At 46.7% G+C, this 22,611-nt stretch overlaps 1 protein-coding gene across 3 annotated transcripts in view; it reads right to left on the bottom strand.

Moving 5' to 3' along the window:
- STAT1 (signal transducer and activator of transcription 1) overlaps positions 1–22,611 on the bottom strand; it is a 2,295,457-nt gene that overhangs the window by 2,037,749 nt on the left and 235,097 nt on the right. For all 3 annotated transcript variants that reach the window (XM_077275645.1, XM_077275646.1, XM_077275644.1), the window contains exon 4: positions 15,068–15,166. In XM_077275645.1, coding sequence (XP_077131760.1) covers positions 15,068–15,166 — 99 coding nt within the window. The remainder of the gene's footprint in view (positions 1–15,067; positions 15,167–22,611) is intronic.

Below are 22,611 nucleotides of genomic sequence, written 5' to 3'. Positions count from 1 at the left end.
AGCTTCAGTCGACGGCCGGCCCTTGCGGGAGACCGTTACCTTGGTCACCGAAGAAGTGGAGCTGCAAATCGGAGCTTTGCATCGAGAGAGGATAGTCTTCTATGTGCTGCCATCGCTGTCTCGTACGTTTCTCCTGGGCCTTCCTTGGTTAAGAATACACAAGCCTGTTTTGGATTGGCGGTCTGGTGATGTCCTCCGATGGGGTCATTCCTGTCAGACTAGATGTCTGCGCCCTGTTCTTCCTATACGGTTGTCTGTGTCTACTACTCCACCGACAGGTTTGCCTTTGGCCTACTATTCCTTTGCGGATATCTTCGACAAAAAGGAGGCGGAGAACTTGCCCCCGCATCGTCCATATGATTGCTTGATCGACCTCGTTCCTGGTTCAACTCCACCCAGGGGACAAATTTATCCACTAAATCCTCTTGAGTCTCAAGCCATGACCGAGTATGTACAGGAGAATTTGGCCAGGGGTTTCATCCGAAAGTCCTCCTCATCAGAGTGCGCGGGTTTCTTTTTTGTTAAGAAGAAGGACGGAACCCTCGGTCCCTGTATCGACTACTGAGGTCTCAACTGTATAACTATTAAGAACAGGTATCCACTTCCTCTCATTCCTGAACTCTTTGATCGGCTACGGGGAGCACGAATCTTTAATAAGCTGGATCTTCGTGGGGCCTACAACCTAATCCGAATTCGTTCCGGAGATGAGTGGAAGACCGCTTTCAACACCAGAGATGGCCATTATGAGTATCTGGTCATGCCCTTTGGCTTATGCAATGCCCCCGCAGTATTCCAAGAATTTGTGAATGACATTTTCCGAGACCTTTTGTATTTTTGTGTGGTGGTATACTTGGACGATATTCTTGTTTACTCTCCTGATCTGTCTAATCACAGAAGAGACGTTCGTCTTGTTCTTCTGCATCTGAGGAAGAATCGCCTTTTCGCCAAAATCGAAAAGTGTGCCTTTGAACAGTCGTCTCTTCCATTCCTGGGTTACATAATCTCCGACTCTGGTTTGTGTATGGATCCGGAAAAGGTGTCCGCCGTGCTCAACTGGCCTCGTATTCTTGGTGTCAAAGCTATCCAGCGATTCCTCAGTTTCGCGAATTATTATCGACAGTTCATCCTGTGGTGAATTCTGCTCTTGGGTTCCCTCCGGTGGTTGTTGATAGTAGTGCAGTTGTCCCTGGGTTGCAATCCTGGGCAGGTGACCCTGCTGATTGCAGCTCTGACTGGGATATTTAGGTGTGCAGGATTCATTAGCCCTTGCCAGTTGTCCATTGTTCTTTGAGGTTTTGCATCTCTGTCTGGTTCCTCCTGCCCTGCTGCCAAATCAGCTAAGATAAGTGTCTGGTTTGTTTCTGCAGCACACATGCTGTGTGCTTTACAATTCAGTACTATTCAATGTTTTTTCTTGTCCAGCTTAGACTGTGTTTGGATATTTCAGTCAAGGATTCTCAGGAGATGCAGATATACATTCCATGTCTTTAGTTAGATGGTGGAATTTTTGTATTATCTGCTGTGGATATTTTTAGGGTTTTAATACTGACCGCTTAGTATTCTGTCCTATCCTTTCCTATTTAGCTAGCGTGGCCTCTTTTGCTAAATCCTGATTTCTGCCTGCGTGTGTCTTTCCTCTAATACTCACAGTCAATATTTGTGGGGGGCTGCCTATCCTTTGGGGTTCTGCTCTGAGGCAAGATAGAATTCCCATTTCCATCTATAGGGGTATTTAGTCCTCCGGCTGTGTCGAGGTGTCTAGGATGTGTTAGGTACACCCCACGGCTACTTCTAGTTGCGGTGACAGTTTAGGGTTTGAGGTCAGTACAGGTTCCACCTACTCCTGAGAAAGTCTCAAGCGGCTCCAAGGTCACCGGATCATAACAGTACAACTGGCCGACAATGAGTTAAATGCATCTCAGAAGAAGGGAAGAAAGAGCCATTTTTTTTTTCTGTAGCCTGCATTGTCTTTTCTTTTTTCTTTTCTCTGGGTGGCTGAGGAGCCTTGTGCTGGCATGGATGTTCAGGGATTAGCTTCTCGTGTAGACCAGCTTGCTGCTAGGGTACAGGGTATTTCTGATTATATTGTTCAGACTCCAGTTTTAGATCCTAAGATTCCTACTCCTGATTTGTTTTTTGGGGACAGGTCCAAATTTTTGAGTTTTAAAAACAACTGTAAACTGTTTTTTTTGCTCTGAGACCTCGATCCTCTGGTGATTCCATTCAGCAGGTTAAAATTGTCATCTCCCTGCTGCGTAGCGATCCTCAGGATTGGGCATTTTCCCTGGAATCTGGGAATCCGGCCTTGCTTAATGTAGACGCCTTTTTTCAGGCCTTAGGATTATTATATGATGAACCAAATTCTGTGGATCAAGAGGAGAAGACCTTGTTGGTCCTGTCTCAGGGTCATGAAGCGGCAGAATTGTATTGTCAGAAATTTAGAAAATGGTCTGTGTTGACTAAATGGAATGATGATGCTTTGGCGGCAATTTTCAGAAAGGGTCTTTCTGAATCCGTTATAGATGTTATGGTGGGGTTTCCCACGCCTTTTGGTCTGAGTGATTCTATGTCTCTGGCCATTCAGATTGATCGGCGTTTGCGGGAGCGCAGAACTGTGCGCGCTGTGGCGTTGTCCTCAGAGCAGATGCCTGAGTCAATGCAGTGTGATAGGATTCTGTCTAGAACGGAACAACAGGGATGCAGACGTCAGAATAGGTTGTGTTTTTATTGTGGCGATGCTTCTCATCTCATTTCAGTATGCCCTAAGCGTACAAAGAGGATCGCTAGTTCATTTTCCATCAGTACTGTACAACCTAAATTTTTATTATCTGTGTCCTTGATCTGCTCATTGTCATCATTTTCTGTCATGGCGTTTGTGGATTCAGGCGCCGCCTTGAACTTAATGGACTTTGAGTTTGCCAGGCGTTGTGGTTTTCCCTTGCAGTCTTTGCAGAACCCTATTCCTTTAAGGGGGATTGATGCTACACCTTTGGCTAAAAATAAGCCCCAGTTCTGGACACAGGTGACCATGTGCATGGCGCCAGCCCATCAGGAAGATTGTCGATTTCTGGTGTTGCATAATTTACATGATGCTATCGTGCTGGGTTTTCCATGGTTGCAGGCACATAATCCTGTGTTGGATTGGAAGTCTATGTCTGTGACTAGTTGGGGATGTCAGGGGGTTCATAATGACGTTCCTTTGATGTCAATCTCCTCTTCCTCCTCTTCTGAAGTTCCAGAGTTTTTGTCTGATTTTCAGGATGTATTCGATGAGCCCAAGTCCAGTTCCCTTCCACCGCATAGGGACTGTGATTGTGCGATTGACTTGATTCCAGGCTGTAAGTTTCCTAAGGGCCGACTTTTCAACCTGTGTAACAACTCTGCTGGCATCACGTCATGGCCTCGCATCTCTCACACTATCTTACCCACTGCTCCAGGTCATGATGTGGTTTCTGTTTCTTGCCAGCTCCATGTTCTGTGTCTCTGCTCTCTGCATGCTTCATGGTTCTGTGTATAGAGGGGTGGCGCCTGAACTCTCTGGTTCTTATAGCAATCAGGTGCATCTGTCCAATCTGTTCCTGACCAATTACCAAGAGGCCTCCAGTATATAGTGCAGCTTCACCCAGTGTTCTGGGCCTGTGCAATGTGTTAGCTCAGTTAGTGTCTTGCTTCTGAGTTTGCCTGGCCTTGCTCTGAGTTACTCCCTCTCTGGAGGATTCTCTGTGTTATTTCCTTGGTCTTGTTGTCCGCCCACCAGGAGGCAGAATATCCTGGTCCCAGTGTCTTTGTCCTTGTGTCTTGTTCCATTGCCTTGTCTGCACTTAGTCTTACCTCGGTCTCCTAGTCTTTGGCTTCCTTCCCTGTTGTCTTTCCTTGTATTCTCAGTCTGCTTTCACTCCGCACTCTTGCAGCTCTGCCTGCTCTGAACCTTTGTTACTTTACCACTGCTCCTCACTTCTGCGTTTCTGCTCCTTTGTACTCTGCTTATCTTCTGCTGTTGCAGTTATCCCTTGCTGCAGCTTCTCTCCACATTCTTTGTGGCTCTGCTCAGCTTTGCTGCAGAGACCCCTCCCGCAGCACCTCTCCGCTCCTTGCGGTTCTACCTGGCTCCGCTCCTTGCGGTTCTACCTGGCTCCGCTCCTTGCGGTTCTACCTGGCTCCGCTCCTTGCGGTTCTACCTGGCTCCGCTCCTTGCGGTTCTACCTGGCTCCGCTCCTTGCGGTTCTACCTGGCTCCGCTCCTTGCGGTTCTACCTGGCTCCGCTCTTTGCGGTTCTACTTGGCTCCGCCTCCAGCGCCTCCGCTCTTGGCTCCGCCTCCAGCGCCTCCGCTCTTGGCTCCGCCTCCAGCACCTCCGCTCTTGGCTCCGCCTCCAGCGCCTCCGCTCTTGGCTCCGCCTCCAGCGCGTCTGCACTTGGCTCCGCCGCCAGCTCTTGGCTCCGCCTCCTGCCTGTCTGCACTTGGCTCCGCCTCCAGCTCTTGGCTCCGCCTCCTGCCTGTCTGCACTTGGCTCCGCCTCCTGCATTTCTGTTCTTGGCTCTAGCTCCTGTGCTTTCGCTCTGCATCCGCTCTTGCGGTCTTTATCTACTTATTCCTAGGTCCTCGTGTCTGAACAGGTTCTTACCTGTTCTACATACCTGCCTGCAGACCGGTCCCTACCGGTTCTTCCAGTGTACCAGTCTTGTCCACCAGTCCTGCCAGAGAGCCAGCCGTGCCCGCCTGCCTACCAGAGAGCCAGCCGTGCCCGCCTGCCTGTGTTCCTGTTGTACCCGTCTGCCTGCCTATGTGCCATCCGTGCCCGCTTGCTTGTCTATGTTCCGTTCACCGGTGGGATCAGCAGCCACAACCAGACTCCACCCTGGAGTGGTACCTGGTAGCTTCCTATTGCACAAGTCTGACCTCACCATCAGAGGCTCCAGCGAACACCTAGGAAGCTACTTAGTTACGCCCCTTCCAGGGAGGTTTGGTCTGTGGCACAGTGGGGCCACACATACCCCCGCGTGCTCACGCCTTCCAGTCAGGGCGCGAGCGTGACAACCTGTCTGTGCCTGAACATACCGCCATGTGGAGTTATGTTAAGGAGTCTTTGGAGAAAGGGCATATTCGGCCATCTTCTTCACCGTTGGGAGCGGGATTTTTTTTTGTTGCTAAGAAAGATGGCTCCTTGAGACCCTGTATTGATTATCGCCTCTTGAATAAGATCACGGTCAAGTTTCAATACCCTTTACCTCTGCTTTCCGATTTGTTTGCTAGGATTAAGGGGGCTAGTTGGTTTACGAAGATTGAACTTCGGGGGGCATATAATCTTGTTCGTATTAAGCAGGGTGATGAGTGGAAAACTGCGTTTAATACGCCCGAAGGCCATTTTGAATACCTTGTGATGCCATTCAGGCTCTCTAATGCTCCATCTGTTTTTCAGTCCTTCATGCACGATATCTTCCGGAATTATCTTGATAAATTCATGATTGTATATTTGGATGACATTTTAATTTTTTCCGATGATTGGGAGTCTCATGTGAAACAGGTCAGGATGGTATTTCAGATCCTTCGTGATAATGCTTTGTTTGTGAAGGGGTCTAAGTGTCTCTTTGGAGTGCAGGTTTCTTTTTTGGGCTTCATTTTTTCTCCCTCATCTATAGAGATGGATCCGGTTAAGGTTCAGGCCATTCATGATTGGATTCAACCCACATCTGTGAAGAGCCTTCAGAAATTTTTGGGCTTTGCTAATTTTTATCGCCGTTTCATTGCTAACTTCTCCAGTGTGGTTAAACCCTTGACCGATTTGACGAAGAAAGGAGCTGATGTGACGAATTGGTCCTCTGCGGCTGTCTCTGCCTTTCAGGAGCTTAAACGCCGATTTACTTCTGCCCCGGTGTTGCGTCAACCGGATGTTTCACTTCCGTTTCAGGTTGAGGTTGACGCTTCTGAGATTGGGGCAGGGGCCGTTTTGTCTCAGAGGGATCCTGTTGGTTCCTTGATGAAACCGTGTGCCTTCTTTTCACGTAAGTTTTCGCCCGCTGAACGCAATTATGATGTTGGCAATCGGGAGTTGTTGGCTATGAAGTGGGCATTTGAGGAGTGGCGACATTGGCTCGAGGGAGCTAGGCACCGTATTGTGGTCTTAACCGATCATAAAAATCTGATTTACCTCGAGTCTGCCAGGCGGCTGAATCCTAGACAGGCTCGATGGTCCTTGTTTTTTTCCCATTTTGATTTCGTGGTCTCGTATCTTCCGGGTTCTAAGAATATTAAGGTTGATGCCCTCTCTAGGAGTTTTTTGCCTGATTCTCCTGAGGTCCTTGAACCGGTCGGCATTCTGAAAGAAGGGGTGGTCCTTTCTGCCATTTCCCGATTTACAACAGGTTCTTCAGGAATTTCAGGCTGACAAACCTGACCGCTGTCCAGTGGGGAAACTGTTTGTTCCTGACAGATGGACTAGTAGAGTGATTTCTGAGGTTCATTGTTCTGTGTTGGCTGGCCATCCTGGTATTTTTGGTACCAGAGATTTGGTTGGGAGGTCCTTTTGGTGGCCTTCTTTGTCACGTGATGTGCGTTCTTTTGTGCAGTCCTGTGGGACTTGTGCGCGGGCCAAGCCTTGTTGTTCCCATGCTAGTGGGTTGCTTTTGCCTTTGCCGGTCCCTGAGAGGCCTAGACGCATATTTCTATGGATTTTATTTCTGATCTTCCGGTTTCCCAGAAGATGTCTGTCATCTGGGTTGTTTGTGACCGGTTCTCTAAGATGGTCCATTTGGTGCCTTTGCCTAAATTGCCTTCCTCTTCTGATTTGGTTCCCTTGTTTTTTCAGCATGTGGTTCATTTGCATGGTATTCCGGAGAATTTTGTGTCCGACAGAGGTTCCCAGTTTGTTTCTCGGTTTTGGCAGGCCTTTTGTGCTAAGCTGGGCATTGATTTGTCTTTTTCTTCCGCATTCCATCCTCAGACAAATGGCCAGACCGAGCGAACTAATCAGACTTTAGAAACTTATCTGAGATGCTTTGTGTCTGCTGATCAGGATGATTGGGTGGCTTTCTTGCCATTGGCCGAGTTTGCCCTTAATAATCGGGCTAGTTCGGCTACCTTGGTTTCGCCCTTCTTTTGTAATTTTGGTTTTCATCCTCGTTTTTCTTCGGGGCAGGTTGAGCCTTCTGGCTGTCCTGATGTGGATTCTGTGGTTGACAGGTTGCAGCAGATTTGGGCTCATGTGGTGGACAATTTGGTATTGTCTCAGGAGGAGGCTCAACGTTTTGCTAACCATCGTCGGTGTGTTGGTTCCCGGCTTTGGGTTGGGGATCTGGTCTGGTTGTCTTCCCGTCATGTTCCGATGAAGGTTTCTTCCCCTAAGTTTAAGCCTCACTTTATTGGTCCTTATAGGATTTCTGAGATTATTAACCCGGTGTCTTTTCGATTGGCCCTTCCGGCTTCTTTTGCTATCCATAATGTCTTCCATAGATCTTTATTGCGGAAATATGTGGTGCCCGTTGTTCCCTCTGTTGATCCTCCGGCGCCTGTGTTGGTTGATGGGGAGTTGGAGTATGTGGTTGAGAAGATTTTGGATTCTCGCTTTTCGAGGCGGAGGCTTCAGTACCTTGTCAAATGGAAGGGTTATGGCCAGGAGGATAATTCTTGGGTTTTTGCCTCTGATGTCCATGCTGCTGATTTGGTCCGTGCCTTTCATCTGGCTCGTCCTGATCGGCCTGGGGGCTCTGGTGAGGGTTCTGTGACCCCTCTTCAAGGGGGGGGTACTGTTGTGAATTCTGCTCTTGGGTTCCCTCCGGTGGTTGTTGATAGTAGTGCAGTTGTCCCTGGGTTGCAATCCTGGGTAGGTGTCCCTGCTGATTGCAGCTCTGACTGGGATATTTAGGTGTGCAGGATTCATTAGCCCTGCCAGATGTCCATTGTTCTTGGAGGTTTTGCATCTCTGTCTGGTTCCTCCTGCCCTGCTGCCAAATCAGCTAAGATAAGTGTCTGGTTTGTTTCTGCAGCACACATGCTGTGTGCTTTACAATTCAGTACTATTCAATGTTTTTTTCTTGTCCAGCTTAGACTGTTTGGATATTTCAGTCAAGTTGGATTCTCAGGAGATGCAGATATACATTCCATGTCTTTAGTTAGATGGTGGAATTTTTGTATTATCTGCTGTGGATATTTTTAGGGTTTTAATACTGACCGTTTAGTATTCTGTCCTATCCTTTCCTATTTAGCTAGCGTGGCCTCTTTTGCTAAATCCTGATTTCTGCATGCGTGTGTCTTTCCTCTAATACTCACAGTCAATATATGTGGGGGGCTGCCTATCCTTTGGGGTTCTGTTCTGAGGCAAGATAGAATTCCCATTTCCATCTATAGGAGTATTTAGTCCTCCGGCTGTGTCGAGGTGTCTAGCATGTGTTAGGTACACCCCACGGCTACTTCTAGTTGCGGTGACAGTTTAGGGTTTGCGGTCAGTACAGGTTCCACCTACTCCTGAGAAAGTCTCAAGCGGCTCCAAGGTCACCGGATCATTATATCATCCCTCACTTTTCTTCTCTGACCAGACCCATCATTTCTTTGCTTCGCAAGGGATCCAATCCTCACATCTGGTCCTCTGAAGCTGAAGATGCCTTCCTGTCTCTGAAACAAGCCTTCTCCACAGCTCCCGTGCTTCATCGCCCTGAGGCTAATAAACCTTTTATTCTTGAGGTAGACGCTTCTGCTGTAGGAGCCGGAGCAGAACTTTCTCAAATGTCTTCGTCTGGGCGGTTCGTCACCTGCGATTTCTTCTCCAAGACCTTCTCCTCTTCTGAACAAAACTATTCTATTGGTGACAGGGAGTTATTAGCCATCAAGTTGGCGTTGCAAGAGTGGAGGTACCTTTTGGAAGGAGCCGTTCACCCGATCAAGATCTATACGGACCACAAGAACCTAGCTTATATTCGTTCAGCACAAAGACTTAATCCCCGGCAAGCTAGATGGTCCCTCTTCTTTGCTCATTTTAATTTTGAGTTACATTTCCGTCCTGGCAATAAAAATCTTAAGGCCGATGCTCTCTGCAGATCCTTTTTATCTATCGATTCGGAGGAGGAACCCACGCACATCTTGGATCCCTCCAAAGTCATCATAGTAGCTCCCGTCAATCTGTCTTCTTTGCCTCAGGGCAAAACCTTTGTCTCTGAGCGAACAGGAGGCGGGTCTTACGTTGGGGACATGCCTCCAAATTTGCTGGTCATGTTGGTTTTAAGAAGACTCTCATGCTTGTGTCTCGCTACTACTGGTGGCCAACTCTTTCCCAAGATGTCCAAAGTTTTATTGCCTCCTGTCCATCTTTTGCCAAAAACAAGAAACCTAGGCAACGGCCCTGTGGACTTCTTCATCCGCTTCCAGTTCCTTCGGCTCCGTGGCAACACATTGCAATGGATTTTATCACCGATTTGCCTCGCTCTTCCGGCTGCACCGTCATCCTTGTGGTTGTGGATAGGTTCTCCAAACTGGCGCATTTCATATCCCTTCCTGCTTTACCCTCTGCACCTGAATTGGCAAAAGTTTTTATTCACCATATTTTTCGCATTCATGGCTTCCCTCAGCATATTGTTTCGGATAGAGGAGTTCAGTTCACCTCTCGGTTCTGGAGAGCTCTCTGTAAATTTATAAACATCTCGCTTGACTTCTCCTCTGCTTACCAACCACAGACCAACGGTCAAGTGGAACGCAATAATCAGACTCTGGTGACTTATCTCCATCATTTTTCTAATTCCCATCACGGTCCAATTTACTCCCGTGTGAATCTTCTTCCAAGTCGCCTTTCCTTATCGTCTACGGGCAACATCCTGGTGTACTTCTACCGGTTCCTCCTGTCTCGGGGGTGCCGGCAGCTGATCTTCTGTCCAGGGAGTTCTCCAGGATCTGGCAGGAGACCAAGACAGCTCCTGAATTTGCTCATGACAGAATGAAAAGGCATGCTGACAGGAGGCGCTTAGACCCTCCGCTATATCATCCTGGTGATAGGGTATGGTTGTACTCTAAATTTGTTTGCTTAAAGATTGCTTCACATAAATTGGGTCCCCGCTATATTGGACCCTTTGAGGTCTTGACCCGCATTAATGATGTCTCTTACAAGCTAAAGCTACCTCCCTCACTCAGTATTCCTAATTCTTTCCACGTTTCCCTCCTGAAGCCACATGTTCTCAACCAGTTCCATGCCTCTACTACTCATTCTCCTCGGACTGCCTCCGCTAATGTTTTTGAGGTCAAGGACATCCTGGCCATGAAGAGAATGACAGGGAGGACCTTTTTTCTGGTGGATTGGAAGGGTTTTGGTCCTGAGGAAAGATCTTGGGAGCCTCGGGAGAACATTCAGGCTCCCTGAGTTTTGGCTAAATTTCTTTCTGGTCTTAGGAAGGGGGGATGTAAGGGGGGGGTACTGTCAGGTCACTGCCGGTCAAGCCATCACTGCCGTCGCCCCTGCTGCGCGCTCATACTTACCACGGCATTCCGACGCGCTGCTGTTCTCCCTCTAGCGCCGGCTCCTCTGCTCGCACCCCCGGCTCCTGCTTCCTGTCGGGCGCGTGCGCACTAGGTTTCACTGTGCACGCGCACACTGTTTTCTATGATCAGCCGCTCCTTCCGCTGTTCTCTATGCCCCTGGAGGACCTTGACCCGGAAGGTACGCTGTCGCTCTGCATATCTGGCCGCCTCTTCCTTTCGGCTGTGCCTGATTGTCATTTGTTTCCTAGCAAGTGTCTCTGGCTTCCACGCTTCTCAGCGTGCTCGGCATTCTCTCTGCGGCTTGTCTTCTGATCTGACAAAAAACACCTTATCTATTAGACGTACCCTCATCCCAAATCACCTTCCTTATTGTTATTTCTTAGATAATACCCCGCTTAAAATTATTCCATGGTTAACAGATCCTAATTATGATGATGCTTTTGGGCTTTGAGCATCCCTACCGAACATCCCAATTTCCCGACTTCTTTAAAACCAGATTCCATGTATAGATAATTGGCCATCTACTGCTGCAAAGCGTCCCATAAACTTCCTCCAGAAACACCATGTACCATCATGAGGAAATTCAGATCTAAACGGAGACAGTCCTCGGACTGGCTTTGGCTCAAATTTTTGGTCAGACTAAACTCACTAATTCCCAAATTGGTCTCTAAAATATACACTAATCTACTCAAACCCCCAACTCCATTTAAGCCTCTTCACCTCCTTTCCTGGGAGTCAGAGCTAGGGATTAGTGATGAGCGAGTGTACTCGTTGCTCGGGTTTTCCCGAGCACGCTCGGATGACCTCCGAGTATTTATGACTGCTCGGAGATTTAGTTTTCATCACGGCAGCTACTACTAGCCTGCTTGATTACATGTGGGGATTCCCTAGCAACCAGGCAACGTAAACATATTCCCCAAGATATCTTACTCTCTCTGCACCTCGACAACATTTAATACAAGGAAACACGACCTGCTTCCCCTTTTGCTGGCAGCTGCAAAAAACCTGATCTCAGCACATTGGAGGCAATTGACCCCTCCAACCTTGAAATAATGGATTACTAAGGTACATGACTTATATCGTTTAGAAGAATTGTCCAGCTGGGAAACTCGCACACATGAAAAGTTTCAAACCTCTTGGTTTCCTCGCATTGAATTTTCCCACACCCTCAACAAAAAAACCCCAACCTAGTCTTTGATAGTCTGCCTTCCCACCCACGTCTCTGGTCCGTGTTTTCTTCCAGAAGTGCTGCTCCTTTTTGCCCTCCACCCTACCTGGTCTCCTTGCCGCAGTGGTCCGTCCCGTCACCTTGTGTGACAACCTGTCTTAGCCTTCTTCAAGAAACCAACATCCTTCCTCTTTTTTTCATATTCGTGTTAGCAGATACAGTATATATATATATATATATATATATATATATATATATATATATATATATATATATATATATATATATATATATATATACACACACATATATATACAGTGCCTACAAGTAGTATTCAACCCCCTGCAGATTTAGCAGGTTTAATAAGATGCAAATAAGTTAGAGCCTTCAAACTTCAAACAAGAGCAGGATTTATTAACAGATGCATAAATCTTACAAACCAAAAAGTTTTGTTGCTCAGTTAAATTTTTATAAATTTTAAACATAAAAGTGTGGGTCAATTATTATTCAACCCCTAGGTTTAATATTTTGTGGAATAACCTTTGTTTGCAATTACAGCTAATAATCGTCTTTTATATGACCTGATCAGGCCGGCACAGGTCTCTGGAGTTATCTTGGCCCACTCCTCCATGCAGATCTTCTCCAAGTTATCTAGGTTCTTTGGGTGTCTCATGTGGACTTTAATCTTGAGCTCCTTCCACAAGTTTTCAATTGGGTTAAGGTCAGGAGACTGACTAGGCCACTGCAACACCTGGATTTTTTGCCTCTTGAACCAGGCCTTGGTTTTCTTGGCTGTGTGCTTTGGGTCGTTGTCTTGTTGGAAGATGAAATGACGACCCATCTTAAGACCCTTGATGGAGGAGCGGAGGTTCTTGGCCAAAATCTCCAGGTAGGCCGTGCTATCCATCTTCCCATGGATGCGGACCAGATGGCCAGGCCCCTTGGCTGAGAAACAGCCCCACAGCATGATGCTGCCACCACCATGCTTGACTGTAGGGATGGTATTCTTGGGGTCGTATGCAGTGCCATCCAGTCTCCAAACGTCACGTGTGGTTGGCACCAAAGATCTCGATCTTGGTCTCATCAGACCAGAGAACCTTGAACCAGTCAGTCAGTCTCAGAGTCCTCCAAGTGATCATGAGCAAACTGTAGACGAGCCTTGACATGACGCTTTGAAAGTAAAGGTACCTTACGGGCTCGTCTGGAACGGAGACCATTGCGGTGGAGTACGTTACTTATGGTATTGACTGAAACCAATGTCCCCACTGCCATGAGATCTTCCCGGATCTCCTTCCTTGTTGTCCTTGGGTTAGCCTTGACTCTTCGGACAAGCTTGGCCTCGGCACGGGAGGAAACTTTCAAAGGCTGTCCAGGCCGTGGAAGGCTAACAGTAGTTCCATAAGCCTTCCACTTCCGGATGATGCTCCCAACAGTGGAGACAGGTAGGCCCAACTCCTTGGAAAGGGTTTTGTACCCCTTGCCAGCCTTGTGACCCTCCACGATCTTGTCTCTGATGGCCTTGGAATGCTCCTTTGTCTTTCCCATGTTGACCATGTATGAGTGCTGGTCACAAGTTTGGGGAGGGTCTTAAATAGTCAGAAAAGGCTGGAAAAAGAGATAATTAATCCAAACATGTGAAGCTCATTGTTCTTTGTGCCTGAACTACTTCATAATACTTTAGGGGAACCAAACAGAATTCTGGTGGGTTGAGGGGTTGAATAATAAATGACCCTCTGAAAAAACTTTTCCCAATTTAAAAAAAATAAATAAACAAAGAAATAACATTCTTTTTTGCTGCAGTGCATTTCACACTTCCAGGCTGATCTACAGTCCAAATGTCACAATGCCAAGTTAATTCCAAATGTGTAAACCTGCTAAATCTGCAGGGGGTTGAATACTACTTGTAGGCACTGTATATACACACATACATATATATATATACATATATATATATATATACATACCGTATTTTCCGGCGTATAAGACGACTGGGCGTATAAGACGACCCCCCAACTTTACCAGTTAAAATATAAAATCTTCTTAAAAGTCGGGGGTCTTCTTATACACCCTATGTCGTCTTATAGGGCCGGTGAATATGTGCCTTTTGGGGGGGGGGGGGGAGTGATCCTGATGCCGAGGGGGCGTCTCACAGGAAAGTGAGTATCCCCCATTACCTTATCGTAGCGGTGCAGCGTGGGGGTCTCAGTGCTGGGAGTGGCGGCGGCGGCGGCTGCTGTACTCTGGTGCGGCGGCTGCTGTGCTCTGGTGCGGCGGCTCCTCTTCTGTGTGGGGCCTCTGTGCTGTGAGGTGGCGGTGGTGGCGGCGGCATATCTTTATCCAGTTGGGGCTCCTCCGGCATCTCCTTAGCCCTGGAGGCCCCGCCGCAACTCCATCGGTGCAATGCAGCGGCCATTTTCCCGGAGGCAGCTCAATAGGTGCGATGCGGTGGCCTCCGGGAAAATGGCCGCTGCTCAGATTCAGATCTCGTCCCGAAATCTCGGGACACGAGATCTGAATCTGAGCAGCGGCCATTTTCCCGGAGGCCACCACATTGTACCGATGGAGTTGCGGCGGGGCCTCCAGGGCTAAGGAGATGCCGGAGGAGCCCCAACTGGATAAAGATACGCCGCTGCCGCCGCCACCTCACAGCACAGAGGCCCCACACAGAAGAGGAGCCGCCGCACCAGAACACAGCAGCCGCCGCCGCTCCCAGCACTGACACCCCCACGCTGCACCGCTAGGATAAGGTAATGGGGATTACTCACTTTCCTGTGAGACGCCCCCTCGTCATCAGGATCACTCCCCCTCCCCACCCACCATATACACCGGCGTACACGACGATTCCCGGCGTATAAGACGACCCCCGACTTTTAAGAAGATTTTCGGGGGTTAAAAAGTCGTCTTATACGCCGGAAAATACGGTATATATATATATATATATATATATATATATATATATATATATATATATATATATATATATATATATATTATATACACACACATTACGAAGTCCTACAGTCACTCCTCTTTATTCATGTCACCCAACCTTTTTCCTTCTCTCTACAGTAGGGCTGAAATAAAGGATTTGACCTGAAATTGTTTATTTACCTTTTTTCTTTAACATTTTTTTCTTTTCTTTTGTTCTATTGTTTGATTTTCCACTGTTGTAATGTTTTTTAATTCACTTGATCCACCTAGTAGTTCCTCAATGCTACCAATTGTTACATGTAATTACGCGCCTCTTCTTCCTATATCAGATTGCATTTGAGTGCTGATTCATCATTGATTATTTTGTTTTATTAATTATTTTGTTCTGTTTACTTGAAAACTTAAATAAAAAAAAATAAATAAAAAAAATTAACCCGGTCATGAATGCGCAAACCACCTCGGGGGTTAAAGTGATGTTCTCCCTTGTTATACTGGTGAATAATAAAAATACCTTTGTATATAGCTGAGCATTGTCCAAAATTTTACTTTCTTCTCTCAAACAGCTGAAGATTATCATTGCCATCTGTACAGGATCCTCTTGGAATAAATCCTACAAAAAAGGCAAAAAAATATATAGTGAATCCAAATATATAGTGACTAAATGGTAATATGTACTGTCAGAAGTGTAATGGTAAAATAAGCCATCTCTTCAGAGAGGACATAACACCCTCATATTGAGCACAGAAGCGTGGCTGCATTATAAATTGTAAAAGGAAAAAGAGCTAACACTCACTGTAAATGAAAAAGAGAGCCAAAACTCCATTTTGACCACTTTTGTTCTATGGCCCCACACTGTGAACAGGTAATTGACGTAGGATACCTTACGCAGAGCAGGAAGCAACAGGCTGTGTGGTGATACTTGTGTCTCCTGTTTAAATATGTTTTCCTTTCTTCAAAGCAACACAGGCAGCCTGGATGGAGCTAGATACCAGATACGAATGTGTTTTTTTTTTAGACAGTTGTAGGTCCTATAGTTGTGGGAGACAAATTTTCCACATTGTGGTGCAGTGGCGAATACAACATATTTCCTTCCATTGCTCTGTGACCTGCGCATCAGCTAAGAATAAAGGACAAATGGATAAAGTTGTATGTGCGCGGACTAATATTTATAGAAAGCTAAAATCGTAATTAAAAATATGGCATTAACATCTCCCACCTGGGACCTCCAGGTGGGCAGGTATGCTTAGGCTATGTGCCCACGTTGTTTTAAGCATTTTTGCTGTGATTTTCCGCTGCGGAAATGCTTAAAAAACACTTACAAACAGCATCCCATTAATTTCTAATGCATTCCGCAATTGATGTGCCCATGCTGTGCTTTTTTCCGCAGCGGAAACGCATCGCGGTAAAAAACACAGCATGTTCATTATTTTTGCAGAATTGCGGCAATTCCGCACCCATAGACATGCATTAGAAAAACGCTTGAAAAGCGCATGCAAAACAAGTCAATTACGCGTCAAAAACGCGTATAAAACATGTCTAAATCCGCATGTGTTTTTCCTGCGAAGGGTGTGCAGATTTGAAGCAGAAAATTCAGCTTCAAAATGCAACGTGGCCACATAACCTTAAGATTGGGGATCTCCTAATTTTTGGTACTTGACCTGCATCTTATTTACTGGCCCCCATCTGAGTACATAAGAGGATTGACTCGTGTAAGAGAGAGTGCTATATTGATTTAAGTGCACCCAGTGACAGTGTAGCTAGCTATATCATGTCAGTATGGTTAGGCTCACTTATGATAATTAAGACCAGTTGTTAACAACAGTATAGGAATTACCAATAAACTGACTACACTGCCTAGATAGCTCCTTCAACAAAGAGAACTAGAGCTAAGTAACTATATACTAACAGCATTACTAGCTGCATGAGTGGGCTAATAACTACCGTGTATACTCGATTATAAGCCGACCCGAGTATAAGCCGACCCCCATAATTTTGCCACAAAAACTGGGAAAACTTATTGACTCGAGTATATGCCTAGGGTGGGAAATGCAGCAGCTACCGGTAAATGTCAAAAGTAAAAATAGATACCAATAAAAGTAAAATTAATTGAGACATCAGTAGGTTAAGTGTTTTTGAATAACCATATTGAATCAGGAGCCCCATATAATGTTCCATATTAAAATATACCCCGTATAATGCTGCACAAAGGTTAATAATGGCCCCATAAGATGCTCCATAGAAACATTTGCCCAATATAGTGCTGCATAAAGGTTGATGGCCCCATACGATGCTCCACACATTATGCCCCATAAGATGCTCCTCATATATGCCCCATAAGATGCTCCTCATATATGCCCCATAAGATGCTCCATACATTTGCCCCATAAGATGCTCCATACATTTGCCCCATGAGATGCTCTATACATTTGCCCCATGAGATGTTCCATACATTTGCCCCATGAGATGCTCCATACATTTGCCCCATGAGATGCTCCATACATTTGCCCCATGAGATGCTCCATACATTTGCCCCATGAGATGCTCCATACATTTGCCCCATGAGATGCTCCATACATTTGCCCCATGAGATGTTCCATACATTTGCCCCATGAGATGCTCCATACATTTGCCCCATGAGATGCTCCATACATTTGCCCCATTTGCTGTTGCTGCGATTAAAATAAAAAAAAAACACATACTCACCTCTCTTCACTCAGGCCCCCGGCACCAGCGATAGTCACCTTCCACGTTCCATGGCTGCGCGCTGCTCTGTCTTCCATCCTCCGCACTACAGTCACAGCCAGAGGACGGAAGACAGAGCAGCGCGCAGCGATGGAACGGAGGACAGGTGACTATCGCGCACTGCTCACCTCCCCTGATATACTCACCTGCTCCCGGCACGGTCCCCTGGCAGCGTCTCACTGTCAGATGGTCTCCGGGAGCCGACGGCACCGTCCTGTGTTCAGCGGTCACGTGGTACCGCTGATTAAAGTAATGAATATGCGTGCACCCTCCGACCCCACACCGACACTGACTCGAGTATAAGCCGAGAGGGTCACTTTCAGCCCAAAAAAGTGGGCTGAAAATCTCGGCTTATACTTGAGTATATACGGTACTTAAAAAACTAAAAGAACGTGAGTCCTTTTGGATCCATACGCTTCAGACTCTCACTCCCTAGGTCTGAACAGGTAGCATGAAATCTCCTATTGAGAGTTACAGTGCCTTGCGAAAGTATTCGGTCCCCTTGAACTTTTCAATCTTTTCCCACATATCATGCTTCAAACATAAAGATACCAAATGCAAATCTTTGGTGAAGAGTCAACAACAAGTGGAACACAATTGTGAAGTTGAATGAAATGTATTGGTTATTTTAAATTTTTGTGGAAATTCAAAAACGGAAAAGTGGGGTGTGCAATATTATTCGGCCCCTTTACTTTCAGTGCAGCAAACTGACTCCAGAAGTTCATTGTGGATCTCTGAATGATCCAATGTTGTCCTATATGCCTAATGATGATAAATATAATCCACCTGTGTGTAATCAAGTCTCCGTATAAATGCACGTGCTCTGTGATACTCAGGTTTCTGTTTGAAGCACAGAGAGCATCATGAAGACCAAGAAACACAACAGGCAGGTCCGTGATACTGTTGTGGAGAAGTTTAAAGCCAGATTTGGATACAAAAAGATTTTCAAAACGTTAAACACCCCAAGGAGCACTGTGCACACAATTATATTGAAATGGAAGGAGTATCATACCACTGCAAATTTTATTATTATTATTATTCATTTTTATAGTGCCATTTATTCCATGGCGCTTTACATGTGAACGGGGCAAATATTGACAAGTAGAATAAACATAAGTAAAACAAGCCACACACAAGTACAGGAGAGAGGACCCTGCCCGCAAGGGCTCACAGTCTACAGAGGATGGGTGAGGATACACTAGGTGAGGGTAGAGCTGGTCATGTGGCGGTTCAGTAGACTGGGGATCACTGCAGGTTGTAGGCTTGTCGGAAGAGGTGGGTCTTCAGGTTCCTTATGAAGGTTTCCGTGGTAGTTGAGAGCCTGATGTGTTGGGGTAGAGAGTTCCAGAGTATAGGGGAAGCACGGGAGAAGTCTTGGATGTGGTTGTGGGAGGAAGAGATGAGAGAGGAGTAGAGAAGGAGATCATGAGATGATCGAAGGTTGCTTGCAGGTAGGTAACGGGAGACCATGTCACAGATGTATGGATTTGTATGTCATTGCTAGTGTTTTGAACTGTAGCCTCTGGGCAATAGGAAGCCAGTGAAGGGCCTGGCAGAGAGGAGAGGCTGGGGAGTAACGGGGAGACAGGTGGATTAGTCGGGCAGCAGAGTTTAGGATGGATTGGAGTGGTGCCAGAGTGCTAGAGGGGTGGCCAGAGAGTAGGAGGTTGCAGTAGTCGAGGCAGGAGATAAGGGCATGTACTAGTGTTTTTGTGGTTTCATGGTCAAGGAATGCACGGATCCGGGAAATGTTTTTAAGTTGGAATCGGCAAGAGGAGGCAAGGGCTTGGATATGTGGCTTGAAAGAGGGTAGAGTCAAGGATCACCCCGAGGCACCGAGCGTGCGGGATCGGGGAAAGTGAGCAGCCATTGACATTGATGGATAGGTCGGGTGGAGGGGTAGAGTGAAGTGTGGAAAAGATGATGAATTCTGTTTTGCCCATGTTCAGTTTTGGAAAACGAGCATAAAAGAATGATGAAATAGCAGACAGATATTGTGGGATTTTGGTCAGTAAGGAAGTGAGGTCGGGTCCAGAAAGGTAGATCTGCATGTCATCAGCGTAGAGATGATATTGTAAACCGTGGGATTCTATGAGCTGTCCCAGGCCAAAGGTGTAGATGGAGAAGAATAGGGGTCCTAGAACTGAACCTTGGGGAACACTGACAGATAGGGTGCGAGATGAGGAGGTGGTGTGGGAGAGGGAGACACTGAATGTCCGGTCTGTTAGATATGATGAGATCCAGGATAGGGCCAAGTCTGAGATGCCAAGAGATGAGAGAATCTGTAACAAGAGGGAGTGGTCCACAGTGTCGAAGGCAGAAGACAGGTCCAGGAGGAGGAGGACAGATTAGTGTCGCTTGCTCTTGGCGGTTAGTAGGTCATTGGTCACTTTAGTTAGGGCAGTTTCAGTTGAGTGATGTGTTCGGAAGCCAGATTGTAACCGGTCAAAGAGGGAGCAGGAGGAGAGGTGGGAGGACAGTTCAAGATGGACATGCTGTTCCAGTAGATGCTGTTCCAGCAGTTTTGAGGCATAAGGGAGAAGGGATATCGGGCGATAGCTGGACACAGAGGATGGGTCGAGGGAGGGTTTTTTGAGTATAGGTGTGATTGATGCGTGTTTGAAGGATGAGGGGAAGACACCGTTTGTAAGGAGAGGTTGAAGAGTTGTGTTAGGATTGGGATGAAGAATTTTGCGAGGTTAGGGATGAGGTGGGACCGGAGCGGGTCAAGAGTGCAAGTGGTGAGATGTGATCTTGATAGAAGGATGGAGAGCTGATCGTCTGTCATGGTGGAGAAGCCGGCTTTAGAACAGGGCTGAGAAGTCAAGAGGAGGGGCATTGGGGGCTGCGGGCCAAAGCTTTGTCTGATGTTATCTACCTTCTGCTTAAAGAAAGAGGCAAATTCTTCAGCTGAAATGAGAGGGAAGGGAGGAGATGCTGGGGGACGGAGTAAAGAATTGAAAGTGTTGAAGAGCTGTTTAGGGTTGTGAGTCAGGGAGGATATGAGAGATGAGAAGTAAGTTTGTTTTGCGGCAGTGAGCGTGGACTTGAAGCTGGTGAGGGACTGCTTGTATGCAGTGAAGTGCTCAGCAGAACGAGATCTCTTCCATCACCGTTCAGCGATCCTGGAAGCCCGTCTCAGTTCTTTGGCCAGGCTGGTTAGCCAGGGCTGCCTGTTGATTCTACGAGTTTTGATATGCATGAGTGTTGCTGTTATTGTGGTGTTATAAAAAGAGGCAGCAGCATCTGTGTCATGGAAGGAAGCTATGTCTGTAAGGCCGGCGTCACACTGGCGTGTTTTACGGACGTATGAGAGGCGCAGAATATACGGATTGCATACGGTACAATGATTCTCTATGGCCCAGCTCCTATCTGCCGTATTTTACGGATCCTTATTATACGGTCTTGTACAGCCGTGGAAAATCGCAGCATGCTGCGTTTGTCAGCGTATTGCGCAAAAAATCCGTCAATGAAAGTCTATGGGGGAGAGAAAATTATGGATTACACACGGACCATGCATGTGACTTGAGAGAAATACGCAGTGGTGTTCTCTAGAAAAGCCGGCAATTCACCGCCGGTGTACAGTAAAATATATATATATATTTCAATTTCATATAGCGCTACATAGCACAAAAGCCGGTAATTCAATTACCGGCTTTTGCTCTCTCCTTCACAAACCCGACATGGTTTACATACAGTAAACCATCTCATATCCCTTTTTTGTTACATATTCCTCTTTACTAATGTAACAAGTGTCTGTGTGTAAAATGTTGAAGCTCTAGCTATTAAATTAAAGGGTCAAATCCCGGAAAAAATTGGCGTGGGTTCCCGCGCAATTTTCTCCGCCTGAGTGGGAAAGCGAGTGACTGAGGGCAGATATTAATAGCCTAGAGAGGGACCATGGTTATTGGCTTCCCCCCGGCTAAAAACATCTGCCCCCAGCCACCCCAGAAAAGGCACATCTGGAAGATGAGCCTATTCTGGCATTTAGCCTCTCTCTTCCCACTCCCGTGTAGCGGTGGGATATGGGGTAATGAAGGGTTAATGTCACCTTGCTATTGTAAGGTGACATTAAGCCAGATTAATAATGGAGAGGCGTCAATTATGACACCTATCCATTATTAATCCAATAGTATGAAATGGTCAATAAAACACACACACATTATTAAAATGTATTTTAATTAAATAAAGACACAGGGTGTTTTAATATTTTATTATACTCTCAATCCACCTGAAGACCCTTGGTATCTGAAATAAAGTTAAACAAAACAAACAACAATATTCCATACCTTCCGTCGATCAGTCTTGTCCCACGCTGTAAATCCATCTGAAGGGGTTAAATCATTTTACACTCAGGAGTTCTGCTAATGCAGCTGTGCTCCTGTCTGTAAAACTTGGTGGATGAATGGAATGCAGGGGAATGTCCTCTAGTTACCTCGAGTCGCGGTTATGCGCCCTCTGCTGGATGAACTCATATGAACTCGAGCCTGGGAAATTTTCAGAAAAGTTCCCACGGTCGAGTTCATTTGAGTTCATCCAGCAGAGGTTGCACATTAGGAGGGGAGAGAGAACAAAATGTCAGTAGGTTGTGGTCAGACAGGGGGAAATGTGAGTTAGTGAGATTAGTAAGGGAACAGATGTGGGTGAAGATGAGGTCCAATGTGTGGCCATCTTTATGGGTGGCTGCGGATGACCATTGAGTGAGACCAAAGGAGACAGTGAGCGATAAAAGTTTAGGGGCGGCTGAGGTGGAAGTGTCAATGGGGATATTGAAGTCACCCATGATGATAGTGGGGATGTAGGCTGAGAGGAAATGAACTAGCCAGGTGGTGAAGTGGTCAAGAAAGGTGGAGATGGCTAGTTCTGGGGGGCGGTAGATGACCGCCAGCTGGAGATTGGAGGGGGAGTAGATGCGGACGGAGTGCACCTCAAACGAGGGAAGAGTAGCAGAGGGTGGTAGTGGAATTGGGGTAAAGGAGCAGGTATCGGACAGGAGCAAGCCAACCCCTCCACCACGTTTGATGCTGGGGCGAGGGGTGTGAGAGAGGTGGAATACACCATAGGAAAGAGCGGCTGGAGACGCTGAGTCAGAGGGGGTGAGCCAGGATTCAGTGATGCCGAGGAAGGAGAGTTTGTTATTGATAAAGAGGTCGTGGATAAATGACAGTTTATTGCAGACAGAGCGTGAGTTCCATAGTGCTCCAGGTAGGGAAGTTGGGGGATTGGGGGCTGGATGAATGGGTATGAGGTTAATGTGGTTGTGAAGATGTGTAGAGGATCGTGGCAGGGGATTAGAAATGAGTATGGGGATGT

Source organism: Ranitomeya variabilis, chromosome 7, assembly GCF_051348905.1.
Source record: "Ranitomeya variabilis isolate aRanVar5 chromosome 7, aRanVar5.hap1, whole genome shotgun sequence".
Classification (NCBI taxonomy): Eukaryota; Metazoa; Chordata; class Amphibia; order Anura; family Dendrobatidae; genus Ranitomeya; species Ranitomeya variabilis.
This window is presented reverse-complemented; position numbering and strand designations above follow the sequence as displayed.